The 24,925-nt window shown below is 44.9% G+C and overlaps 1 protein-coding gene across 1 annotated transcript in view; it reads left to right on the top strand.

Annotated features, from left to right (window-relative positions):
* Positions 1-24,925, top strand: part of LOC311107076 (RNA-binding motif, single-stranded-interacting protein 3-like) — a 241,620-nt gene that overhangs the window by 65,941 nt on the left and 150,754 nt on the right. Inside the window, exon 3 of the mRNA XM_084149535.1 lies at positions 9,373-9,431. Within this exon, the coding sequence (XP_084005661.1) occupies positions 9,373-9,431 (59 nt within the window). The remainder of the gene's footprint in view (positions 1-9,372; positions 9,432-24,925) is intronic.

The raw sequence follows: 24,925 nt of genomic DNA, 5'->3' as shown, positions 1-24,925 counted from the left end.
TAATGGAATGTTTTGCCTTGTGTGGTAGGTTTTGTGGATTTTGACAGTCTTATGTAGCTGTCATAACCAGCCATAAAATACAATAATATGTCACAACAGGTCTAAATAAATGTGCTATGACCATATTATGACAGGTTATGATGAGTTATGTCAGCTGTTATGACATATTATGACATGGTTATGACCGTGTCATAACGTGTTATGATGCTAGGTGTCAAGTAAAGTGTTACCGTGAATTTCAAACACAAAGAACAGGGAGGTTTTCCAATGCCTCGCAAAGAAGGGCACCTATTTGTAGATGGGGGAAAAAAAGCAGACATTGAAAATCCCTTTGAGCATGGTGAAGTTATTAAATTACACTTTGGATGGTGTATCAATACACCCAGTCACTACAAAACTACATGCGTCCTTCCTAACTCAGTTGCCGTAGAGGAAGGAAACCACTCAGGGATTTCACCATGAGGCCAAAGGCGACTTTAAAACTTTAAAACTGAGGATGGATAAACAACATTGTAGTTACTCCACAATACTAACCTAATTGACAGAGTGAAAAGAAGGAAGCCTTTACAGAATAAGAACGGACAAAATCCTAGAGGAAAACCTGGTTCAGTCTTCTTTCCACCAGACACTGGGAGATTAATTTACCTTTCAGCAGGACAATAACCTAAAACACAAGGCCAAATCTATACTGGAGTTGCTTACCAAGAAGACAGTGAATGTTCCTGAGTGGCCGAGTTACAGTTTTAACTTAAATCTTCTTGAAAATCTATGGCAAGACCCGAAAATGGTTGTCTAGCAATGATCAACAGCCAATTTGACATAGCTTGAAGAATTTTGAAAAGATTAATGGGCAAATATTGTACAATCCAGGTGTGGTAAGCTCTTAACGACTTGTCCAGAAAGACTCACAGCTGTAATCGCTGCCAAAGGTGCATCTACAAAGTATGTGTGAATACTTATGTAAATTACATATTTTTTAATTTTATTTAAAATAAATTAGCAGAAATTTGCTAAAACATGTTTTCACTTTGCCATTATGGAGTATTGTGTGTAGATGGGTTATTGAAAAAAAAATTTTTTTATCCATTTTGAATTAAGGCTGTAACACAACACAATGTGGAATAATGGCACGGGGGGCACGGGCACAGGCTCCTGCATAAGTAAAATCAGTATTATGCCTCTACTGCCATTCATTCCAATTATACTGGTTTGGATTTCTCCCTGACCAATATGGCTGCCAATTTCACCCCATTCTGGAACATCAACGGTTTATGACATAGCCACTTTAATACGATCTCTATTTTCGCTCAGCTTCATGGCAAAATAGAAAGGCCTTTATCAGCTTGACGTTGAAACGTTAGTCACCTGTACGCATCCTGTACAATGGATTAAAGTGAGCAAAAATAAATAAATCTCTGCCTTTTTTTTTTTGTTGAGTGCTCCAACTCCTTTTTACCTTGAATTAGTCCATTTGGAAGTTTTTCTTGGTAAGCCATTCTCATGCCATTCTCATTGTTGTTGATCACCCCTCCTTTCCTTTGTTTGCTGAAGTGCGAAGGCCCACCTGAACCCTAAGTCGCTCTGGATAACAATATCTGCTTAATGACTAAAACGTAAATGTAAAATGAAAGCACCCCTCCATCCATTACAGTTGCAGCAGCCAGCAGCCTAAAGACTGATTGACGTGAGGACAGGAAGCAGAGCCCTCAGGACTCTACAATTTCCCTCCCTCCCAGGTGCTTTGACGCACCCTCCCTCCCTCTCTCTCTCTCCATCCCTTCCCCTGTTTTCTCTCTTACTCTTTCATCTGGAGTAGTGTGGAGAAAGCAGCACAGATGAGATGTGTTCATTTGTGCGTGTCAGACAGAAATGCATGGCATGTCGGCTTGACAGGTTGTAGACGGCCGTGGACAAACATTCTGCTACGCTGAAGCCTGAAAGAGAACTGTGGGACTAGCTATACTAGTAGAAAATACTGTACACTGTGCCTATTACTTCTTCTATTAAAGATACAAGTACACACACACACACATACAAGTACACACACACAAACACATACAAGCACACACACACACACACACACACACACACACACACATATACAAGTACACACACAAACACACTGCAATGTTTCTCTCCCACTCACTCCATTAAAAGCACTCCATATCTATAGTGGAGCCACTGTGGTCGTTCACTCTTTCTTGTTTTCTCTTTCTCTCACTCTTTCGCTCTCATTCTCTCGCTCTCATTCTCTCTCTCTCTCTCTCCCCTCTCTCTCCCTCCCTCCCTCTCTCTGGTCCATGTGGGTGGAGATCTCTGCAGGGAGCTACAATCTGATGATCGGCCAGCATCTTTCACCAGCACTACCTGTCAGAAATGCATTATCCCATGTTTGTATGTCTTTGTGTCTCTGTGTGTGTGTGTGTGTGTGTGTGTGTGCATGCGTGCTCAGAGTGAGTTTTTGCTTGTGTGTGTGTTTGTGTGTCCATGTGTTCAGCTTGTGTGTGTATGTGTGTGTTATTTTTGTCCTGATACAGATCCTGGGTTGACAATGACATCAGCACTAAATCATTCTCAGGTCAGCTGCAGGCACTAACTCAACATGGCCAACACTGCTATTGGAGGCTAGTCAGGCTAGCCTCAGTCAAAGCCTCTTAAATGTGACTACAAAGAGCCGGATCCCAGATGAGTGTAAACTGACCAAATGCAACCCAATCTTGGGTGTGATCAAGTTTTGGCCAGCCCTGGGCCAGTCTTGAAGCCAGAAAAGTATTGGCCTAATCCACCGGGTCACAATTTGTCAAGAGCCGTAGTTGCCAGAAGCGCAATCTTCATAATTAATTTCCAATGCAGAAATGTCAAGATGACATTTTGAAATATAACTGTTGTCTTCCACAGTGGGAATACGTCCCACAGTGAGTAGGACAGGAGGGGGAGGAGGGCCAAAGAGCTTAGTCCTACAGATCACAGAAAACCGTTGTATCACCTAATAGAAGCAGGGAGAGAAAAGCTTAACCGACAACTGTAACATCTTGTACAGTGGTAGTGCAGTGGCCATGCTGTGGGATATCTTCAAAGGGCAGGTCCCTCTACAGTACACAAGTACAGCTCAGGAGAGTGGAGCGTGATTGATTTTGATTCAGTGCTACTTGAGTGAGCAGCGGCTCTCCCCCCTGCCAGGTGTCCATCAGGATAGAGCAGGCTAGTTCAGCAGTGCACAGCACCTGCCTGTCTGTCTCTGCAGTACACTGGGAGACTGGGGCTGCGTCCCAAATGGAACCCTATTCCCTTTATAGAGCCCTGGGCTCTGGTCAAAAGTAGTGCACTATATAGGGAAATGTAGTGCCATTTGGAACACACCTTGGGCCTCCTCGCATGCCCTAACTCTCTGTCCTGTAGTCACAGAGGAAGCTCCTATGCTTCCAGGTGTACTGGTCCTAGTCCTTAATGCTCCACTGCAAAAATAGCTGTGATTTGACCCCTGTCTGCCAGGCTCACCTTTAGAGCGCTGAGAGGGGTCGGCTGAGCTTGAGGGTAAACCGGAACGTGGCACTAACTCAGGGGCCCGGTATCTCCCTAGTGGATGTGGTTATACCAAATAGTAAGTGGAACAGAGGTATGGAAACACAGACATGGAGCAGAAACTGCCTGGAGCTGTTTCCCACCTACCTGTCATGCCACTTCACACGTCTACCACAGCAAACAGACACACAGACAGCGAGGGCCTTTGGAGAGCCAGAGGGGGGACAACACCACGCTTGGGTGGTCTGCCAGTCCCCCTCACAACACAATGTGGAATATGGGCACGGGGGGGGCATGGGCACGGGCTCCTGCATAAGTAAAATCAGGATTATGCCTCTACTGCCATTCATTCCAATTAGACTGGTTTGGATTTTTCCCTGACCAATATGGCTGCCATTTTCAGCCCATTCTGGAACATCAAGCGTTTATGACATAGCCCCTTTAATATGATCTCTATTTTCTCTCAGCTTCAAATCAAATCAAATTTTATTTGTCACATACATGTGTTTAGCAGATGTTATAGCGGGTGTAGCGAAATGCTTGCGCTTCTATCTCCGACAGTGCAGTAATATCTAACAAGTAATATCTAACAATTTCACAACATATACCCAACACTAGTAAGGAATGGAATTTAAGAATATATACATATATGGATAAGCAATGACAGACCGGCATTGACTAAGATACAGTAGAATATTATAGAATAGAATACAGTATATACATATGAGATGAGTAGTGCAAGATATGTAAACATTATTAAAGTGACTAGTGTTCCATTTCTTAAAGTGGCCAGTGATTTCAATAGGCAGCAGCAGCCTCTAATGTGCTAGTGATGGCTATTTAACAGTCTGATGGCCTTGAGATAGAAGCTGTTTTTCATTCTCTCGGTCCCAGATTTGATGCACCTATACTGACCTCGCCTTCTGGATGATAGTGGGGTGAACAGGCAGTGGCTCAGGTGGTTGATGTCCTTGATTATCTTTTTGGCCTTCCTGTGACATCGGGTGCTGTATGTGTCTTGGAGGGCGGGTAGTTTGCCCCCGGTAATGCGTTCGGCAGACCGCACCACCCTCTGGAGAGCCCTGCGGTTGTGGGCGGTGCAGTTGCCGTACCAGGCGGTGATACAGCCTCCTGAGGTTGAAGAGGCTCTGTTGCGCCTTCTTCACCACACTATCTGTGTGTGTGGACCATTTCAGTTTGTCGGTGATGTGTACGCCAAGGAACTTGAAGCTTTCTACCTTCTCCACTGCGGTCCCGTCAATGTGGATAGGGGGGTGCACCCTCTGCTGTTTCCTGAAGTCCACGATCATCTCCTTTGTTTTGTTGATGTTGAGTGAGAGGTTATTTTCCTGGCACCACACTCCCAGAGCCCTCACCTCCTCCCTGTAGGCGGTCTCGTCATTGTTGGTAATCAAGCCTACTACTGTTGTGTCATCTGCAAACTTGATAATTGAGTTGGAGGCGTGCTTGGCCACGCAGTCATGGGTGAACAGGGAGTACAGGAGGGGGCTGAGCACGCACCCTTGTGGGGCCCCAGTGTTGAGGATCAGTGAAGTGGAGATGTTGTTTCCTACCTTCACCACCTGGGGGCGGCCCGTCAGGAAGTCCAGGACCCAGTTGCACAGGGCGGGGTTCAGACCCAGGGCCTCAAGCTTAATGATGAGCTTGGAGGGTACTATGGTTTTGAATGCTGAGCTATAGTCAATGAAAAGCATTCTTACATAGGTATTCCTCTTGTCCAGATGGGATAGGGCAGTGTGCAGTGTGATGGCGATTGCATCGTCTGTGGATCTATTGGGGCGGTAAGCAAATTGAAGTGGGTCTAGGGTGACAGGGGTGAGTGCTACGGGGCGATAGTCATTTAGTTCAGTTACCGCTGCTTTCTTGGGTACAGGAACAATGGTGGCCATCTTGAAGCATGTGGGAACAGCAGACTGGGAAAAGGAGAGATTGAATATGTCCGTAAACACACCAGCCAGCTGGCCTGCGCATGCTCTGAGGACGTGGCTAGGGATTTTTCATGGCAAAATAGAAAGGCCTTTCTCAGACCTTGCGGGTGGGTCCCACAAAACTGTGGTACGCTACTAGAGAGAGAGAGAGACTGGGGGAGGACTGACTAGGGCCAGTAAAGACAGTCATAATGGAGACTGAGAGTGATTGAAATAGGATTAGTGGAGACAGGCTGTAGCAGAGCTATAGCATCACCAGTGTTAAACCTGGGCTTCACAGGGACTGTCTCTGTCACATCAAAGCCTCACCAACCAGTCCTGGAAGAGGAGCTGCCAGCACAGTGTCCACACACACACACACACACACACACACACACACACACACACACACACACACACACACACACACACACACACACACACACACACACACGGCTTGTGTACGGCTTGTATTCCCTGTTTATTTCCAAAATTCTCAATTATGGGCTAGATGCATGATACTACCTTTTCTTTTCTTCCCACCCCTGGTGTCTTTGTGGGGTATTTTTGGATCACAGACAGGATGCATTGATGAACTTTAACATTTAATGAGACGTGCCATGATGAGTTGGCAACCAGAAACGAGTGTATCCTGGTCCCAGTGGACCCAAACAAAGTTATAATGATAACTTTCCCCAACTGCATGCCAATAGGAGGCTTTTTTAACTGGTTCCCAGAACGAACCGACTACACACACACACACACACACACACACACAAATAAACACACTCTTGCCTACACAACCAGACATGCAAAAAACCCATGCACACGATCAGTGCAACGTTAACTGTATACATTTTACAATTGATGTGTAACTTCATTGAGTTAGTTGTAGAAATGTAAAGCGCTGATATCCTTTCCAATTTATGTTCTGTCGAACCCTATTCACAAGTGTAGAGTTATACGCTCACGCAAAGAGTTCCACACAAATTAATTACCTTGGGTAATTATGCAATATTTTTTTAAAATCAAAGCTTATTTGTCACATGCACAGGATACAGCAGGCGTAAACGATACAGTGAATTGCTTACTTGCAAACTTTATCCTCAACAGTGCAACATCAATTAAATAAAACAATTATGCTTTGAGTATATCAATGCCATCAAACATATGCACCAACCCCATGTTGAATCCAATCTTTTCTATTGCTCTTGGAAGACGCCCTCGAATTCTCTCAAAAAACTGAGCAAGGGAACACAGGGAAGTGAGGGCATAAATACACAGGTGAATCAGATAGACACAGGTGACACCAATAGGAAGATGATTAGTCCCGACTGTGAGTGAGGAGGTGCCTGAGGTTGTCGGAGGATGACACCTAGTGGGTCGCTCACAGTTTTCCCGCGGCCCCAGAATCCACCAGTGCATGCGCCCGACGCGCAGCGCGGGCCCACTGAAACCTGACAGGGAGAAAATTCTGGGAGTCTCTGGAGTTGGGGTTTCGGTTCTGGCTCACTAGCACCCCTCCTGATACTAGCGAGCCCTCCCTTTGGGCATGATTCGCAGTGGTGACCTATCTGGCCGCAGCACAGGCAACGTCCCTGGCGCAGACGCCTCTGCCTCTCCATCATGGACAAGCGCGCCGCACCCAGCTGCATAGCCTCCTCCTGAGGCGTCTCCTCCCAGAAACGGCGGAAAGCCTCCGGGCTGATTGGGGGACGCCGAGGCACAGCTTGCTTCATGCCTCTCTCGTGCGCCCTCTCACAACGCCGATTGTCTACCTGCACCGAGAGGTCGACGAGGCCGTCCAATCTCTCAGGCAGCTCCCTGAAGGAGAGTTTGACCTTCATCCCCTCCGATAGCCCATGAGCGTAAAGGACGACCAGGGTGGCCTCCTCCCATCCTGCCCCTCGAGCCCGGGTCCGGAACTCCACAGAGTAGTCCACCACCGAACGGTCACCCTGCCGACAGGCCGTGAGCCGCCTCCCGGCCTCGTGCCCCGACACCACCCGAGAGGTGTCGAACACCTTGCGTAGCTCCCGGGTGAATAGGTAGGAAAGTTTGGCTCTCACACTCCGCCGTAGCACAGGAAAGGGCCCGACCCGTCAACAGAGTCATAATGTAAGCCACCCGGCCCTGCTCCGTCCGGAAGGAGGAGGGTTGTAGGCTGAATATCAGGGAACACTGGGTGAGGAATTCCCTGCAGCCCTCCGGATAGGTACGACGGACGTCCATAGGTGGTAGGCGGGGTTCCCGCAAGATGCCGATGCGGCGGCTTCCACTCCGCCGGCTGCCAGTGCTGGTCGAGTGTCCACCAGGCTCTGCACGGCAATCGTCAGCTGGCGGAGATTCTCGTGATCTGCTGCAGGCTGCGGTCGTGCTGGTTCAGCATGGCTCCCTGCGTTGCCAATGCGCTATGACACTGTGCTGCCTCTGCTGGGTCCATAGTGGCTCAGTTTTCTGTAAGGGTTGGTGTGAGGTGTGACCCAGGTGCGGTGCAGGTTAGACAGTAGGCAATAGGCAGAGATGATGAAACAAGGAACTTTACTGATGGTCCCGAAGCCAGGATACAAAATAACAGACTTTACACGAAAAAACAAAGGCTGAGCAAATAAGACTCAGAAAAACAGGCAGACAGACAAAAATATGAAATACTAACTATGACTGAAATAATAAATAAACAGGGAGAACACTTCTCACGTACCTGTCCATACGTCCCGCGATCAGACACTGATTAGTACTGCTTGGCATAGTGAAACTAGCAGAGAAAACTGAGCAAGGGAACACAGGGAAGTGAGGGCACACAGGTGAATCAGATAGACACAGGTGATACCAATAGGAAGATGATTAGTTCCGATTGTGAGTGAGGAGGTCCTTAAGGTTGTCAGAGGATGACACCTAGTGGGTCGCTCCGGAACTGCGACCCCCTCTTGTAACACGTCTGTAGGTCTGCGTCCCTAATGGCACCCTATTCTCTTAATAGTACACTACTTTTGACCCAGGCTCATTGGGAATAGGGTGCCATTTGGGACGCAACCACAGTCAAATTACCCTGCATCTCTATCCCATCAAGACAATAGTCTGATTGGTATCCAGGAGGCTGCGTGTCAGGCTGTAGTTTTCCTCTTTGTGCTCATCAGATCATTACTGCCACCCACCCCACCGCAGCATGCAGTAAATAGAGTCTCCACTGTGCATTGAGAAATTGCACAATTATCCCCTGCTGGTGAAATATGGGCCAGGAAGCTCCACACTTCCCTATGTACTGAGAGAGAAGCTTTATTTCCTACACACACACACACAAGGGCATGTACAGGCATGCACGCATACACAAGGTAACAAACACACAGGCAGGCACACACACACAGCGCTGCCTGATGCAGTCATCCTCGAGTCCACACACAGTCCGATGAGTTTTTGCCGCAGCGAGTCGTAGTGCAGTTGTTTAATTAATGGGAGAGATGAAGTGGTAGTCGACATTCCCGATGTGTTAACTTCCGCTGTTCATTTCCCAACAGCGGTAATGGTTATCAAAAGAGCATTCGTGGCTCGCTACATTTATTTATTGAATAGGCCAAGTGAAGGTTAGAGAATTGAGAGAGGACAAATAGCCTACTGTAATGGTAATAGCATTACTGAATTCTAAGAATATTCCCGATGTTGTTATGTTCTATAACCATTCCGCCTGGTCATTCTAAAATGTTACTCTGCTTCGCCAAATGTTGTTATGAAGCGTTGATTAATTTTTGACATTAGTGCAACTTTTTCCAACTTTACGACTGGTAGTTATACACATATGGAAAACATGGAGGATGCACCTTAAATTATTGATGTCTATTTGAGTGATGGCATGCCTAGCCTAAGGTCATAAAGCCAGTCTAAAGTGTAATACTAAAATGCTCTGTCATCTCTTTTCTCTTCACAGATATGGAAAAATAGTGTCAACTAAGGCGATCCTGGACAAGAACACCAACCAGTGCAAAGGTACGTCACCAAGGTCACTGTATCCCAAATGGCACCCTATTCCCTATGCAGTGCACATGCTGAGCCTTGTGTTAGCCACGAGAGCCTTGTGTCTGCCACCGTCTGTGGCGTGACGATCACTCTTCAAGGCAGATGTTGTCATAGGAAGCGTTCGGAGCCAAGCCCTGGCATAAACAAAGACCTCAGTCAAGGAAGCGCCTGCATGTTGTAAATCAATGATTTAGCAGGTAGTGCTAGCTGGAGGAAGGATGGAGGTAAACAACTAGGCCTTGTGATGAAGCTCGCTCGCTGGAAGGACGTCAGAGGATAGGCAGTTGTTGTGCAACCCCTCCCTAGCTAACCGGATCTTGGAAAACAGCATTAGCCTGTGCCGTCTGTATACTCACTATGAATATAATGTTGACACAGCAAACCAAACAATGGAGCCGTGATATTAGCGGCTCATTTTCACATTGCTAATTAAGTGTACATATCCAATTAGAAGGCTAACAGGCAAGTATGGTTTAGTTAAACATTCATTACTATCACTCTCGTCTTACGTCTCAAGCTATTCGTAGAGCTATTCCCTGCTCCAGCCGAGCTGGTACAGTACTGTAAATATATTTCAGTAGTTTTCCTTTTGTTCACTCTCCTCTTAAGCCTGTTACACACTCTACGCAAACACAGCGACAGAGTGTTGTATGCGGTCCGTTCCAAATATTCAGCGGCATCTCCGTCGCTCCATTTGCGTGGAGTATGTAGAGTCCTTTATTGGCCAAAGCCAGCCTGAGTCTTGGAGGAGGAGAAAAAAACCTGATTAGTCTGGTACTTGCCCCGAGGTGTCTGGCAGCACTGTTTAAGCGCTATTGAACTTCCATCAATAATTTTAATTGCTTTTTGCAGCTTCCTCACTCAGTAACACGACCCCCTTCAAGGTGAAGCCGCATCCTAGCCGTCCTTACCTGGATGGATCCCACCCGTTGTGTGCCGGGTCAAATGTGGAGGCTGGAAAACCCTCGGATTGGCTTAACTGCCTTTGTGTGGGGCGGCAGGTAGCCTAGTGGTTAAGAGCTTTGGGCCAGTAACCGAAAGGTCCCTGGATCGAATCCCCGAGACAACTAGGTGAAAAATATGCCGATGTTCCCTTGAGCAAGGCACTTAACCCTTATTGCACCTGTAAGTTGCTCTGGATAAGACCGTCTGCTAAAATGTTAGTGTTTTGCTGGTGACTCATGTAGGCAATCAAAAGTCAGCCTGTGCCCCTTGTTAGGAGGACAGATGGACCCATCGGTCGAGGAAAACAGGGAGAGAGGATTGAGGGAGAGTATGGGTACATCAGAGGTGAGAAGTAAATTGCAGGGTGTGATGATGAAATACAGTAGAGCCTCTCTGTGTCCAGGCACTGGCCTGGTGAGTTATGATCTGAAGGGCCAGGCACTCTGCTCTGTGCTCACGGGTGTGGGAGACCAGTTTCCCATACCTCACCCGCCTGGAATGCAGCGCTGCCGAGATGCCAAGAGCTAGTATAAGCATCCTTTTTTACGAGTGGAAATGATGGTCCAGCCCTGAGAGAGAGAGAGAGAGAGGTACAGAGAGAGAGAGAGAGAGAGAGAGAGAGAGAGAGAGAGAGAGAGAGAGAGAGAGAGAGAGAGAGAGAGAGAGAGAGAGAGAGAGAGAGAGAGAGAGAGAGAGAGAGAGAGAGAGAGAGAGAGAGAGAGAGAGAGAGAGAGAGAGAGAGAGAGAGAGAGAGAGAGATACAGAGAGAGAGAGAGAGAGTGTAATAGTTCAAAGGCCTCATCAGAAGCCATGTGTTTCTGTATAAAGGCAGATCTCTGGCATACCCCTCTAATGTAACCTATGTCTCTGATCACTATTGACAACCAGGGCCTCATTCCTTTCATACTGATGTTGAAATACATGTGCAATATATTTCAGATTTGAGAGAGCTTGACACAGAGGGCCTGTGTTTTTCTTTTCTTGACCCTGACCAGCATTAATTTTTTATTATTGTCTTCTAGTGAGAGACCAATGTTGTAGCATGCCCATAGACCTTTTTATGATAACATCAATGTTCAGAGGTTACTCTAGTCTACACAATCTGCTTCTAAATAGATTTTTGCCTTTCAAAAGATGGTCTCTCCCCCTCTCCATCCTTGTAAAGGTGAATGCATTTCCCCTCAAAGAGAAGCAGGAAGGCAGGTATGGGTCAGAGCATGCTTTGTGTCTGTCATCAAAAGAGCACCGCGTCACCCTGATCCAGTATCACTTTGTTTTCAGTCGTCTGCCCTTTTGACCTGGCGCTTGTTTAAATGTCAGAAGCAGTGCTTTTTTAACACGGTGGCACCATCAGACAGACACCGAACTGGGAACAAGCCGGGCCAATTCCCCCTTCCTCCTATCCTGTGTTATTTGTATTTAGTTCAGATCAGTGAGCATGCAGTAAAGCGTGAGAAAAGGGGAGGGTGCAAGAGGTCAGCAACCAGTCATCTCTGGGAAAGATGAAAAACATGTGAGATGCACTGAGAGAAAAGAGTGGGAGAGCAACATATTTGTTGTAGGGAGACAGAGATGTGCTGGGCACTGTACAAGTGTCACACACAAATGCACACACAAATGCACGCATGGTCCATCGTTGCCATAGTGCCGGAATAGCAGCCTAGGCTAGGTACACATGTACATTTGTAAATATGTAATCATTTATTTGTACCTTTGATTGCATTTCTTTCAAAAATGTGGTTTTTGTTAGCTAATTTGTTAGCTATCGGCATGGCATGACTGGCAAATCTTCACTGTCATCAAGAAGCTCAGCTAGCTAACTTGCTAGCAAACTAGCTAGCTATGTTTTGATTCGAAGTAAGGGGATAGTGTTTGGAGATGGCAGGCTCGTTGAAGTGGAAGTTTTGAGCAGTTTTTTGGCTGCTTTTGTGGTGGCTGTCGTGGCTTCACCCAGGTGGGTGCTACACATCGGTAGTGGGGGAGTTCTACCCAAGGAGTTTATCTTCAGAGACTTTTACTGAGAAGCGCTGCTTCAGAGATGGAAAGGTCCAGGCTGCCCTGATGAACGGCTCTGGACCAGTCTGAAACCCCCTGGATGTGACCCCCCTCCGTTTCATCTCCGAACTGCCTCTCCTGGTGCTGACTGCTCAAGCCATGAATGAACTACCCTGCCTGCCATGATCGGCTATTAACTATTTGTTTTTGTTTTCCAAAATTGCATGTCTTTTTAGTTTTTTTGCTTAAAGCACTTTGAGATTGTAATGAAAAGCGCTATAAAAGTTTCATAAATTATTATTATTATTATTATTATTATGGACACACACACACACACACACACATTCACACAAGCATGCATATACAGTGAGGGAAAAAAGTATTTGATCCCCTGCTGATTTTGTACGTTTGCCCACTGACAAAGACATGATCAGTCTATAAGTTTAATGGTAGGTTTATTTGAACAGTGAGAGACAGAATAACACCACAAAAATCCAGAAAAACGCATGTCAAAAATGTTATAAATTGATTTGCATTTTAATGAGGGAAATAAGTATTTGACCCCTCTGCAAAACATGACTTAGGACTTGTTGTTATTCTGTCTCTCACTGTTCAAATAAACCTACCATTAAAATTATAGACTGATCATTTCTTTGTCAGTGGGCAAACGTACTTTTTTCCCCCACTGTACACACACATATGTACATGAATGCTCGCTCGCACGCACACACACACATTCACACAAGCAAGCATGAACGTACAAACACACTCACATAATAATTATTGACACCCTTGATAAAAGATGAGCAACAATGACTGTATAAAATAAATAATACACATACTGAGCTATATTGTATACAAAAAAAGAGGAAATTCTATTAAATTCTATTAAATTTCTATTAAATTATTATAAATTATTTTGTACTAATACAATTACTCAGAGTAAGATATTTTGTTTAACAAGTGATTAAAACAATTCTCAAAAAGGGTAGGAGTCAAGATTATTGAAAATGAGGGCCTCCCGAGTGACGCAGCGGTCTAAGGCACTGCATTGCAGTGCTAGAGGCATCACTACAGACCCGGGTTCGATCCCAGGCTGTATCACAACTGGCCGTAATCGGGAGTCCCATAGGGCAGCGCACAATTGGCCCAGCATCGTCCAGGTTAGGGGAGGGTTTGGTCGTATGGGTTTTACTTGGCTCATCGTGCTCTAGCAGGATAAAATAATATAATTTCCCTTCTTTTTTTTAATACAATATAGCTCAGAATTTGAATTATTTATTTTATACAGTCATTTTTGCTCATCTTTATCAAGGGCGTCAATGATTTCAGACCCCACTCTGAAAAACACACTCGCAAAGAGTGCACAATCACATTGAGGCTAGCATAGTACAGCCTCTCCTCTCCCCCACACAAAGCCTACACCCCCAGCCACACACTCATCCATCTGCCTTAGGACTCTATGGCTCCTGCAGCAGCCAGCAGCAGATCTATCAATCCTCCACCTGCCTAGCATCACAGCGTGGCTGCCTTACACCTCTGCATCGCACAGGCCCTGAATGAGCCTCTCCATCTTCCCATCGCTGACTCACGCCCTGGACCAAACGGAGAGCAATGTGAACAGGAAGTTGTGAAAGGCTTAAGGGTCGTCAAGCTCTGTGGGTAAGAGGGGAGGCATTCTCTCTCTTTCTCTCCCTCTATTGTACCCTCTGGTTCCCTTTGGATGTTTCTCATTTAGTAGGAGTGAGATATGGGTAAGCTTCATCTGAGGGTCTGGGGGAACCGAAGCCACTAATTTGCCATCCCGAGGCCACAAGGGCTTCTTAAAAGCTTGAAAAAGGCAGCTCAGGCATTTGAAGGAAAGCAGGGGCTGACCAAATGGAGACATTTTCCTTGTATGAGCCCTGAGGAAGAAGAAATGACCTCAGCCCTTTAAAAAGGACCTCCGTTTCCTCCTCCAGGAGATAAGGCTGCTGAGGCTGAGATTCACCAAGCCCGCCTGGCGGGGCAACACCGCACTGGATTGTGGGAAATTAGATGAGATGATTGGCTCCCACGGCTTTGTTCTCTTCTCAGCTGCCTGTTGTTGTTCCTCAATAGCTAGGTTTCCATTCAATTTGCGACAGATTTTCATGCGAAGATTCTAACATCTGCAACAGCTCAACAGCTCACAGATACAGTGCAGGTAGACAACCTACATTATGAGATTATTATGGATAAGAGCAATATTATTTTTATTTGTCAAACGGCAGCCAAGCATCGATCATCATGTCACAAGAATAAGACCCTCAATATCTATTGGAAATGAGTATCAAGCTCATCACGTGCACTTTCACCACCCTGTGAAGTTCATCATAACTTATTTCATTTGTTGCCTAATAAACTGCATAGTTTCCTGAGTTGTAGTGGGAGGACCACACAACATATCATCGCGTGACTCCAAGTTTACTTCGATATGATGTTTATTATATTAGTATTTGCGCATGAAGGCATTTCCACCGCAATTTCTCACATAATTAATTTTACCAACACAAAAAGATCCCACCATGTCGAATGAACAAATTGTCTGTCGGCATTTATGAAATTGTATGTCTGTATGACTCTGTCGCTTTGGATAAAAGCGTCTGCTAAAAGGCATATGTTATTATATTAGATGATAATTAAATCCACATGGTAATTACATAGAAGGTACACTACACAATATGGCACGGCACTTCAGTAATGCACTTTCAAGGATTTGCAAACAAACTCCCGATATGGCGTCTTGCTGTGAAATAATTACAGGTTTTAATGAAGGTTTAAATACAATTAATTTCCAACACACTGTCATTATTCTCAGTGTCTGTGTACATAATAACAATTGTAGTGATATAGCAATATAAACTGGTACCTTTCCCTAATGATCCTGTAGAAAATATATATTATATAAAGTGGGGCATCGATTTCTAGAATTACACACATTCTCCATTACAATTGCCTGCATCCATACACTAACCCCCTAGCACAGAATGACCTTTTAATTGAGAAATATCTGCCATGTTAGTCCCTATAAAGAGAGATTTATAGCTACATTGATGGCTGAGTATAGTATTGCATGATTCCGAGCATAAAAGAGAATTGATGAATGAGGTTGCGCTCTCCAAAAAGCCCTGTTTCGGATTGTCCCGTATGGCTTTTCGGGGAAGTGGACAGAGAGAAAGGCAAGTGATTGCTGTTTGTATCCATTATTGGTTTCTCATTAGAGGGGCCGAGATAGACAAATGTTTATATGTTGTACACGATGCCGGCGCAATTAAGGATTCTCTCCATAGCCCCTCTGCCCTTTGAAAGTGAATTATGTGCAGATGAGAATCTCAACTGAAGTGCGGCCAGCAGCAGACCTCTTCCAAAATGCCTCTCTCTCCCCAAAAGCGATTCCAGAACGAGGCGAGCTATGTAGAAAGGAGAGAGCGAGGCAGGGAGAGAGACCGTTAGCCTTTCCCCTGTTCGCATGTGTATTAATGACCTTAATTAGTAATCACGATGGGAGTATTCCATTAATTGGGTGGCGTCCAGCACGCAAACCTCAATGTGTTGTACTCATACTCCATTCATTTTGTTTTGCTACTGAGCCTCACACTGCTCAAGCCACCCCCTCTCCCTCCCCCTTCCATCTCCCATTCCTGTAAGCCAAGGCGCTCTCTCGTCTTCCAAGTTGGCCGCTCACCAAGCTGGCGTCTGATTGGGCGAGCACGTCGTAAATGGAACCCGGCCACCACATTCCTCCAGCAGTGACCTTTTGTCCCCCCTCCACTTCCTGTGCTGCTCCCGTTGGCAGTGTGGTCACCGCTTCGCTTCCAGTCCAGGCCGGCCGGGAGACCAATGCCCCGGGGACAGCAGCACAGTCTCCGTGCCATGAGCCCTGAGCTCTGACACCATCCTTGCTTGTGTTCTACGTCAGTTCCATCCTTATACAACTCTGTTGGGCTCTCTTTCATCCCAATCCATTGACAAACGGCCTTGAGGGTTATCAGTCGAGGGTGTATCTATCACCATTTTCTATCCGAGAGTCACCGTCACTGGTGTGGCAACCACAATGAGGGCAGCGGCCTTCCCCTGACCTGCCAGGGGTTTGGGGGTTCACCCCTGTATCTTCCTGAGTAATGATCATATCCTTGATTAGTTAAGGAAGGAATAAATAAAAAAAGCATGAATAAGGGTAGATGTGGGCCGGCTTGGCTGTTCCTCATGAATTAATCAGAACTGGGGGACAAAGAGGGCCGCACTTAAAAAATACAGGAACACTTTGTCCTTGTCATGATTTTAATGTTTGTCTGCCTGGGAGATTTATTTTTCGGGGGCCCCTCTTGATTTTTCATTGATCTACGCTTTGTTCAAATATTTACTCTGTCTGCCCATCTTTGTGCAATCTGCCACGGTAGCTGAGGGGATTATGTTGCTGTTGCTGCATCAACAATCAGGCAAAACTGGATGTACATGTAGCATAAAATGGCACTGTCTGTATATGAATTGTACCTCTACAACTCCAAGCTTTGTAGGCTTAAGTGCCCCCTCTGGTTCTCACCTTTTCATGTAATCTGCCACTGTTTAAAGCCAGGTCCCTTGACATTCTAGCCGATGACCTAAATGACTTAAATCGTCATATGAAATTTCATGCATGAAGTAGCCCTCAAGAACCAAGATTTTACACCCCCGCACGCTAGACCTGCCACATGACTGCATACAGTACGTACACATACACTACATGACCAAAAGTATGTGGACACCTGCACGTCGAACATCGCATTCCGAAATCATGGGAATTAATATGGAGTTGGTCCCCCCTTTGCTGCTATAACAGCCACCACTCTTTTGGGAAGGCTTTACACTAGATGTTGGAACATTGCTGCGGGGACTTGCTTCCATTCAGCCACAAGAGCATTAGTGGGATCGGGCACTGATGTTGGGCGATTAGGCCTGACTCGCAGTCGGCATTCCAATTCATCCCAAAGATGTTCGATGGGGTTGAAGTCAGGGCTCTGTGCAGGCCAGTCAAGATCTTCCACACTGATCTCGACAAACCATTTCTGTATGGACCTCGCTTTGTGCACGGGGGGCATTGTCATGCTGATACAGGAAAGGGCCTTCCCCAAACTGTTGCCACCAAGTTGGAAGCACAGAATTGTCTAGAATGTCATTGTATGCTGTAGCGTTAAGATTTCCCTTCACTGGAACTAAGGGGCCTAGCCCGAACCATGAAAAACAGCATCAGACCATTATTCCACCTCCACCAAACGTTACAGTTGGCACCATGCATTGGGGCAGGTAGCGTTCCCCTGGCATGAAGAGTAATTCATCACTCATCACTGCCTGATTGAAACATGATTCATCACTCATTACTTTCCACTGCTCCAGAGTCCAATGGCGGCAAGCTTTACACCACTCCAGCCGACGCTTGGCATTGCGCATGGTGATCTTAGGCTTGTGTGCAGCTGCTCTGCCATGGAAACCCATTTCATGATGCTCCCGACGAACAGTTATTGTGCTGACGTTGCTTCCAGAGGCAGTTCGGAACTCTGTAGTGAGTGTTGCAACTGAGGACAGACAATTTTTACACGCTATGCGCTTCAGCACCCAGCAGTCCCGTTCTATGAGCTTGTGTGGCCTACCACTTCGCAGTTGAGCCGTTGTTGCTCCTAGATGTTTCCACTTCACAATAACAGCACTTACAGTTGACCGGGGCAGCTCTAGCAGGGCAGAAATTTAACGAACTGACTTGTTAGAAAGGTGGCATCCTATGACGGTGCCACGTTGAAAGTCACTGAGCTCTTCAGTAAGGCCATTCTACTGCCAATGTTTGTCTATGGAGATTGCATGGCTGTGTGCTCGATTGTATACACCTGTCAGCAACAGGTGTGGCTGAAATAGCCGAATCCACTCATTTAAAGAGGTGTCCACATACTTTTGTATATGCAGTTGAAGTCAGAAGTTTACATACACCTTAGCCAAATACATTTAAACTCAGTTTTTCACAATTCCTGACATTTAATCCTAGTAAAAATTCCCTGTCTTAGGTCAGTTAGGATCACCACTTTATTTTAAGAATGTGAAATGTCAGAATAATAGTAGAGAGAATTATTTATTTCAGCTTTTATTTCTTTCATCACATTCCCAGTGGGTCAGAAGTTTACATACACTCAATTAGTATTAGGTAGCATTGCCTTTAAATTGTTTAACTTGGGTCAAACGTTCGGGTAGCCTTCCACAAGCTTCCCACAATAAGTTGGGTGAATTTTGGCCCATTCCTCCTGACAGAGCTGGTGTAACTGAGTCAGGTTTGTAGGCCTCCTTGCTCGCACACGCTTTTTCAATTCTGCCCACACATTTTCTATAGGCTTGAGGTCAGGGATTTTTGATGGCCACTCCAATACCTTGACTTTGTTGTCCTTAAGCCATTTTGCCACAACTTTGGAAGTATGCTTGGGGTCATTGTCCATTTGGAAGACCCATTTGCGACCAAGCTTTAACTTCCTGACTGATGTCTTGAGATGATGCTTCAATATATCCACATCATTTTCCTTCCTCATGATGCCATCTATTTTGTGAAGTGCACCAGTCCCTCCTGCAGCAAAGCACCACCACAGCATGGTGCTGCCACCCCCGTGCTTCACGGTCGGGATGGTGTTCTTCAGCTTGCAAGCAACCCCCCTTTTCCTCCAAACATAACAATGGTCATTATGGACAAACAGTTCTATTTTTGTTTCATCAGACCAGAGGACATTTCTCCAAAAAGTATGATATTTGTCCCCATGTGCAGTTGCAAACCGTAGTCTGGCTTTTTTATGGCGGTTTTGGAGCAGTGGCTTCTTCCTTGCTGAGCGGCCTTTCAGGTTATATAGGACTAGTTTACTGTAGATATAGATACTTTTGTACCCGTTTCCTCCAGCATCTTCACAAGGTCCTTTGCTGTTGTTCTGGGATTGATTTGCACTTTCGCACCAAAGTACGTTCATCTCTAGGAGACAGAACGCGTCTCCTTTCTGAGCGGTATGACAGCTGCGTGGTCCCATGGTGTTTATACTTGCGTACTATTGTTTGTACAGATGAACGTGGTACCTTCAGGCGTTTGGAAATTGCTCCCAAGGATGAACCAGACTTGTGGAGGTTTACAATTTTTTTTCTGAGGTCTTGGCTGATTTCTTTTGATTTTCCCATGATGTCAAGCAAAGAGGCACTGAGTTTGAAGGTAGGCCTTGAAATACATCCACAGGTACACCTCCAATTGACTCAAATGATGTCAATTAGCCTATCAGAAGCTTCTAAAGCCATGACATAATTTTCTGGAATTTTCCAAGCTGTTTAAAGGCACAGTCAACTTAGTGTATGTAAACTTCTGACCCACTGGAATTGTGATACAGTGAATTATAAGTGAAATAATCTGTCTGTAAACAATTGTTGGAAAAATTACTTGTGTCATGCACAAAGTAGATGTCCTAACCGAGTTGCCAAAACTATAGTTTGTTAACAAGAAATGTGTGGAGTGGTTGAAAAACGAGTTTAAATGACTCCAACCTAAGTGTATGTAAACTTCCAACTTCAACTAATAATAATAATATGCCATTTAGCAGACGCTTTCAGTCATGCGTGCATACATTTTTTTTTTGTGTGTATGGGTGGTCCCGGGGATCGAACCCACTACCTTGGCGTTACAAGCGCCGTGCTCTACCAGCTGAGCTACAGAGGACCACCTCTCACAGCCAACTGGTGTTAATTGATATGAGTGGGCAGAATAATGCTAGTGAGAAAATATCCTAAACGCGCAGCAGTGTTGAGTTTGAGACCACCTAAAATGAGCCCGATTCAAGACCGGAGCAAATCGAGTCCGAGTCAAGACCGGAGAGGGGGCGAGATCGAGTCAATACCGAGACCGGGAGGGGGACAAGGGGTCCGAGACCGAGTCAAGTGATCGAGACCAGAAAAATGCGAGTCCAATTCAAGACCATGATTGTTATTTTGTCAAATCACCACCATAATAACAGTATAGTGTAAGCTGTTGCTATTCTGATAGAGCAAACAAAGCTAATGCTGTTGACATGGCAATATGTGTTTGTCTGTATGGATGTATGTACACTACTGTTCAAAAGGTTGGGGTCACTTAGAAATGTCCTTGTTTTCGAAAAGAAATGCAATTTTTTTTGTCCATTAAAATAACAGCAAATTGATCAGAAATACAGGGTAGACATTCTTCATGTTGTAAATGGCTATTCTAGCTGGAAATGGCTGTTTTTTTATGGAATATCTACATAGGCGTACAGAGGCCCATTATCAGCAACCATCAGTCCTGTGTTCCAATGGCAAAAAAGTGTATCATTTTAAAAGGCTAATTGATCAATAGAAAACCCTTTTGCAATTATGTTAGCACTGCTGAAAACTGTTGTGCTGATTAAAGAAGCTATAAAACTGGCCTTCTTGAGACTAGTTGAGTATCTGGAGCATCAGCAATTGTGGGTTCGATTACAGGCTCAAAATGGCCAGAAACAAATAACTGTCTATTCTTGTTCTGAGAAATGAAGGCTATTCCATGTGAGAAATTGCCAAGAAACTGAACGCTGTGTACTACACAGAACAGCGCAAACTGGCTATAACCAGAATAGAAAGAGGAGTGGGAGGCCCCGGTGCACAACTGAGCAAGAAGACAAATACATTAGAGTGTCTAGTTTGAGAAACAGACGCCTCACAGGTCCTCAACTGTCAGCTTCCTTAAATAGTACCCGCAAAACACCAGTCTCAACATCAACAGTGAAGAGGCGACTCCGGGATGCTGACCTTCTAGGCAGAGTTGCAAAGAAAAAGCCATATCTCAGACTGGCCACCTACAACAGGACAATGACCCAAAGCACAGCTCCAAACTATGCAATAACTATTTAGGGAAGAAGCAGTCAGCTGGTATTATGTCTATAATGTAATGGCCAGCAAAGTCACCGGATCTCAACCTTATTGAGCTGTTGTGGGAGCAGCTTGACTGTATGGTACGTAAGAAGTGCCCATCAAGCCAATCCAACTTGTGGGAGGTGCTTCAGGAAGCATGGGGTGAAATCTCTTCAGATTACCTCAACAAATTGACAACTAGAATACCAAAGGTCTGCAAGGCTGTAATTGCTGCAAATTGAGAATTATTTGACGAAAGCAAAGTTTTAAGGACACTATTATTATTTCAATTAAAAATCATTATTTCTAACCTTGTCAATGACTACATTTCCTATGCATTTTGCTATATTTCCTATTCTAACTCATTTCATGTATGTTTTCATGGAAAACAAGGAAATTTCTAAGTGACCCCAAACTTTTGAACAGTAGTGTATGTGTGTGTGTGTGTTTGCACCCTTTTTGCGTGGGTCTCTAGTGCCTATTAGTGTTTTGCCAGGGGATCCATCTTAAAGGTGGACTCAGCAATATGACATAGATGCACAAAGTAAACCACATAGTGGGCCAATTTCCACAACAACTAAGAGCATTGAAGAGCGAGGCTCAACTTCTCGGCTGGTTTGGTGCTACCACGCTCTAACAGCATGAAGCGAACTTATGCACATGCGCAGATACTGTGTGTGACTGTGTGAGAGCGAAGTGTTGCATCTCGCTCATCTCTATCTGTGGTGCTACTCGTGACAACGTCATTTCGCTGAGTCTACTTTAACAACATTTTGACAAGTAATGAACACCCTGCAGGTCTCTGCCTCCTTCTCAAGAGCTCTTCAGATGATATACCCAACACGTCAGGGTTATGCTATTAAGCTAACAAGACAATGTAATTACTTTGTATTACCGTGTAACTGAGTGGGGAAGACATTTACACATCAGAATGGAGACCAGGTTTGCTGCGCGTCAGTGTTGTAGTACTCGAGACCGTTCTTGGTCTCGAGACCACATATTGAGTGTCTCGGTCTTGTCTCTGTGTCCTCCTAATTTCTTCCCGAGACCAGCAGAGTAAAAACATCATAATAATTGTCTGAGCATAAAACCACTTCGCCAGGCCAAATATATACACTCCTTTCTTGAAACATTAATATCTTAATAGCCTTATCTATTATAGACATGTTTGCGCAGTGGCAAACCTATAGAACTTCAGTGTGTGACAGGTTTGTGATTCTGAAAGGACAGCAACCGTAACAGTTTTGTAAAACACAAAGGGCTAGTGGTGTAGTGGTGTCACGATCGTCTTGAAAATGAGCAGACCAATACGCAGCGCGTTGAGCGAACATGATGACTTTAATAAGTAAAGCACGTAATACAAAACTAAACACGATCGTGAAGTCCAACAGAAGCACTGACAGAAACACGGAACAAAAACCCACAACCACAAGGTGAAAACACACAGTTTAAATATGGCTCCCAATCAGAGATAACGAGCCGACAGCTGACACTCGTTACCTCCGATTGGGAGTCATTGACCAAACCAAGACAACACAACCAAAGACAACCAACCAAAACGAACACACCCTGGCTCAACATACAAAGTCCCGGAGCCAGAGCGTGACAAGTGGAGGGTATACGCAGGTATAAACCGTATACCCACTTTTTTTCAGTGGGTATTGCGTATACTCACTTCTTAATCCCTACTGATGCGTATCAAAGTAGTGTAGTGGAGGTATACGACTTATCAATGACACTGCCGGAAAGTATTCAGACCCCTTGACTTTTTCCAGATTTTGTTACGTTACAGCCTTATTCTAAAATGGATAAACAATTATTTTTTTCACAGCAATCTACACACAATTACCCATAATGACAAAGCAAGTGTTGGTTAGTAGGCTATTTGTGATGCGCAATTGTCATCATGGCTGTTTGCATCAGGGGCGTAGACATGGATGAGCCTGGTTGGACACAGGCCCACCCACTGGGGAGCCAGGCCCTGACAGGCCCCCCGATCAGATTGATGTGGTTTAAGCATTGTTGTGGACTTAGACCATCACATTTGAGAGTGAAAATGAGAAATATTGTTAGGAAAACTCTTTTTCTTTTTTAAAATAGGAAAACAGGATTTTTCACACATTGTGTCGTTCCTTCACTGGGCAGGCCGTTTGGGAACCTTTTGGCAAAATTAGAGTATACCCACTTCTCCAGGATGTGCATAGGGCTGATGGAAAGACAGCAGCAATACACAGCATGATGTTAAAGGATAAGCTTTCCATAAACTCGAACATAATAAGCCAGTAGGTCCCAATCATAAGAATACAAAAACACAACCATTAAGCATTTCCCAATCTAAATTTACAACTATTACTTCCCATTGCAAAAAACATGGCAGGTTTAGCACACAAATAACTTGTGACCTAAAGTTTAAAGTGGAACTGACAGCGTTTTAACTACTTTGCAGATATGAAACAAACAGACAAGCATAATATCAGTCAAAATTATGAAATTTCCAGTTTATGCTACAAAACCAACTTCATAAGAGGTTTTAAAAAAAGTTTATATTTGACTCAGCGTCCCATGAAGTACACTAAGGCATTGTTGGCACAATAGATGGATGCAGTTCAATGCATGATTAATATAATTCACCAATACATTTCTTGGTAGTCCAAAAAATATTGCTATCAGGTTGTAAATCACAGCTGGCCTGGTACATTGTTTGCTGCCTCCATTCGGGATGCACTGTATCAGTTTCAATTACTCAATATTCTGGACAAAAACTGACGAATGTAACTAAGGTTGGGAATGGCAATACAATCAAACTAGCAATTTCCAATGATCACAAGTCAGTCATAATGTGGGTAATAGTCTAGCGTATCTATTTACAGTGGGGAAAAAAAGTATTTAGTCAGCCACCAATTGTGCAAGTTCTCCCACTTAAAAAGATGAGAGAGGCCTGTAATTTTCATCATAGGTACACGTCAACTATGACAGACAAAATGAGAAAAAAAAATCCAGAAAATCACATTGTAGGATTTTTAATGAATTTATTGGCATATGATGGTGGAAAATAAGTATTTGGTCAATAACAAAAGTTTCTCAATACTTTGTTATATACCCTTTGTTGGCAATGACACAGGTCAAACGTTTTCTGTAAGTCTTCACAAGGTTTTCACACACTGTTGCTGGTATTTTGGCCCATTCCTCCATGCAGATCTCCTCTAGAGCAGTGATGTTTTGGGGCTGTCGCTGGGCAACACAGACCTTCAACTCCCTCCAAAGATTTTCTATGGGGTTGAGATCTGGAGACTGGCTAGGCCACTCCAGGACCTTGAAATGCTTCTTACGAAGCCACTCCTTCGTTGCCCGGGCGGTGTGTTTGGGATCATTGTCATGCTGAAAGACCCAGCCACGTTTCATCTTCAATGCCCTTGCTGATGGAAGGAGGGTTTCACTCAAAATCTCACGATACATGGCCCCATTCATTCTTTCCTTTACACGGATCAGTCGTCCTGGTCCCTTTGCAGAAAAACAGCCCCAAAGCATGATGTTTCCAACCCCATGCTTCACAGTAGGTATGGTGTTCTTTGGATGCAACTCAGCATTCTTTGTCCTCCAAACATGACGAGTTGAGT

The sequence above is a fragment of the Coregonus lavaretus genome (assembly GCF_964263955.1).
Source record: "Coregonus lavaretus genome assembly, chromosome: 3".
In the NCBI taxonomy this organism is placed as follows: domain Eukaryota; kingdom Metazoa; phylum Chordata; class Actinopteri; order Salmoniformes; family Salmonidae; genus Coregonus; species Coregonus lavaretus.
This window is presented reverse-complemented; position numbering and strand designations above follow the sequence as displayed.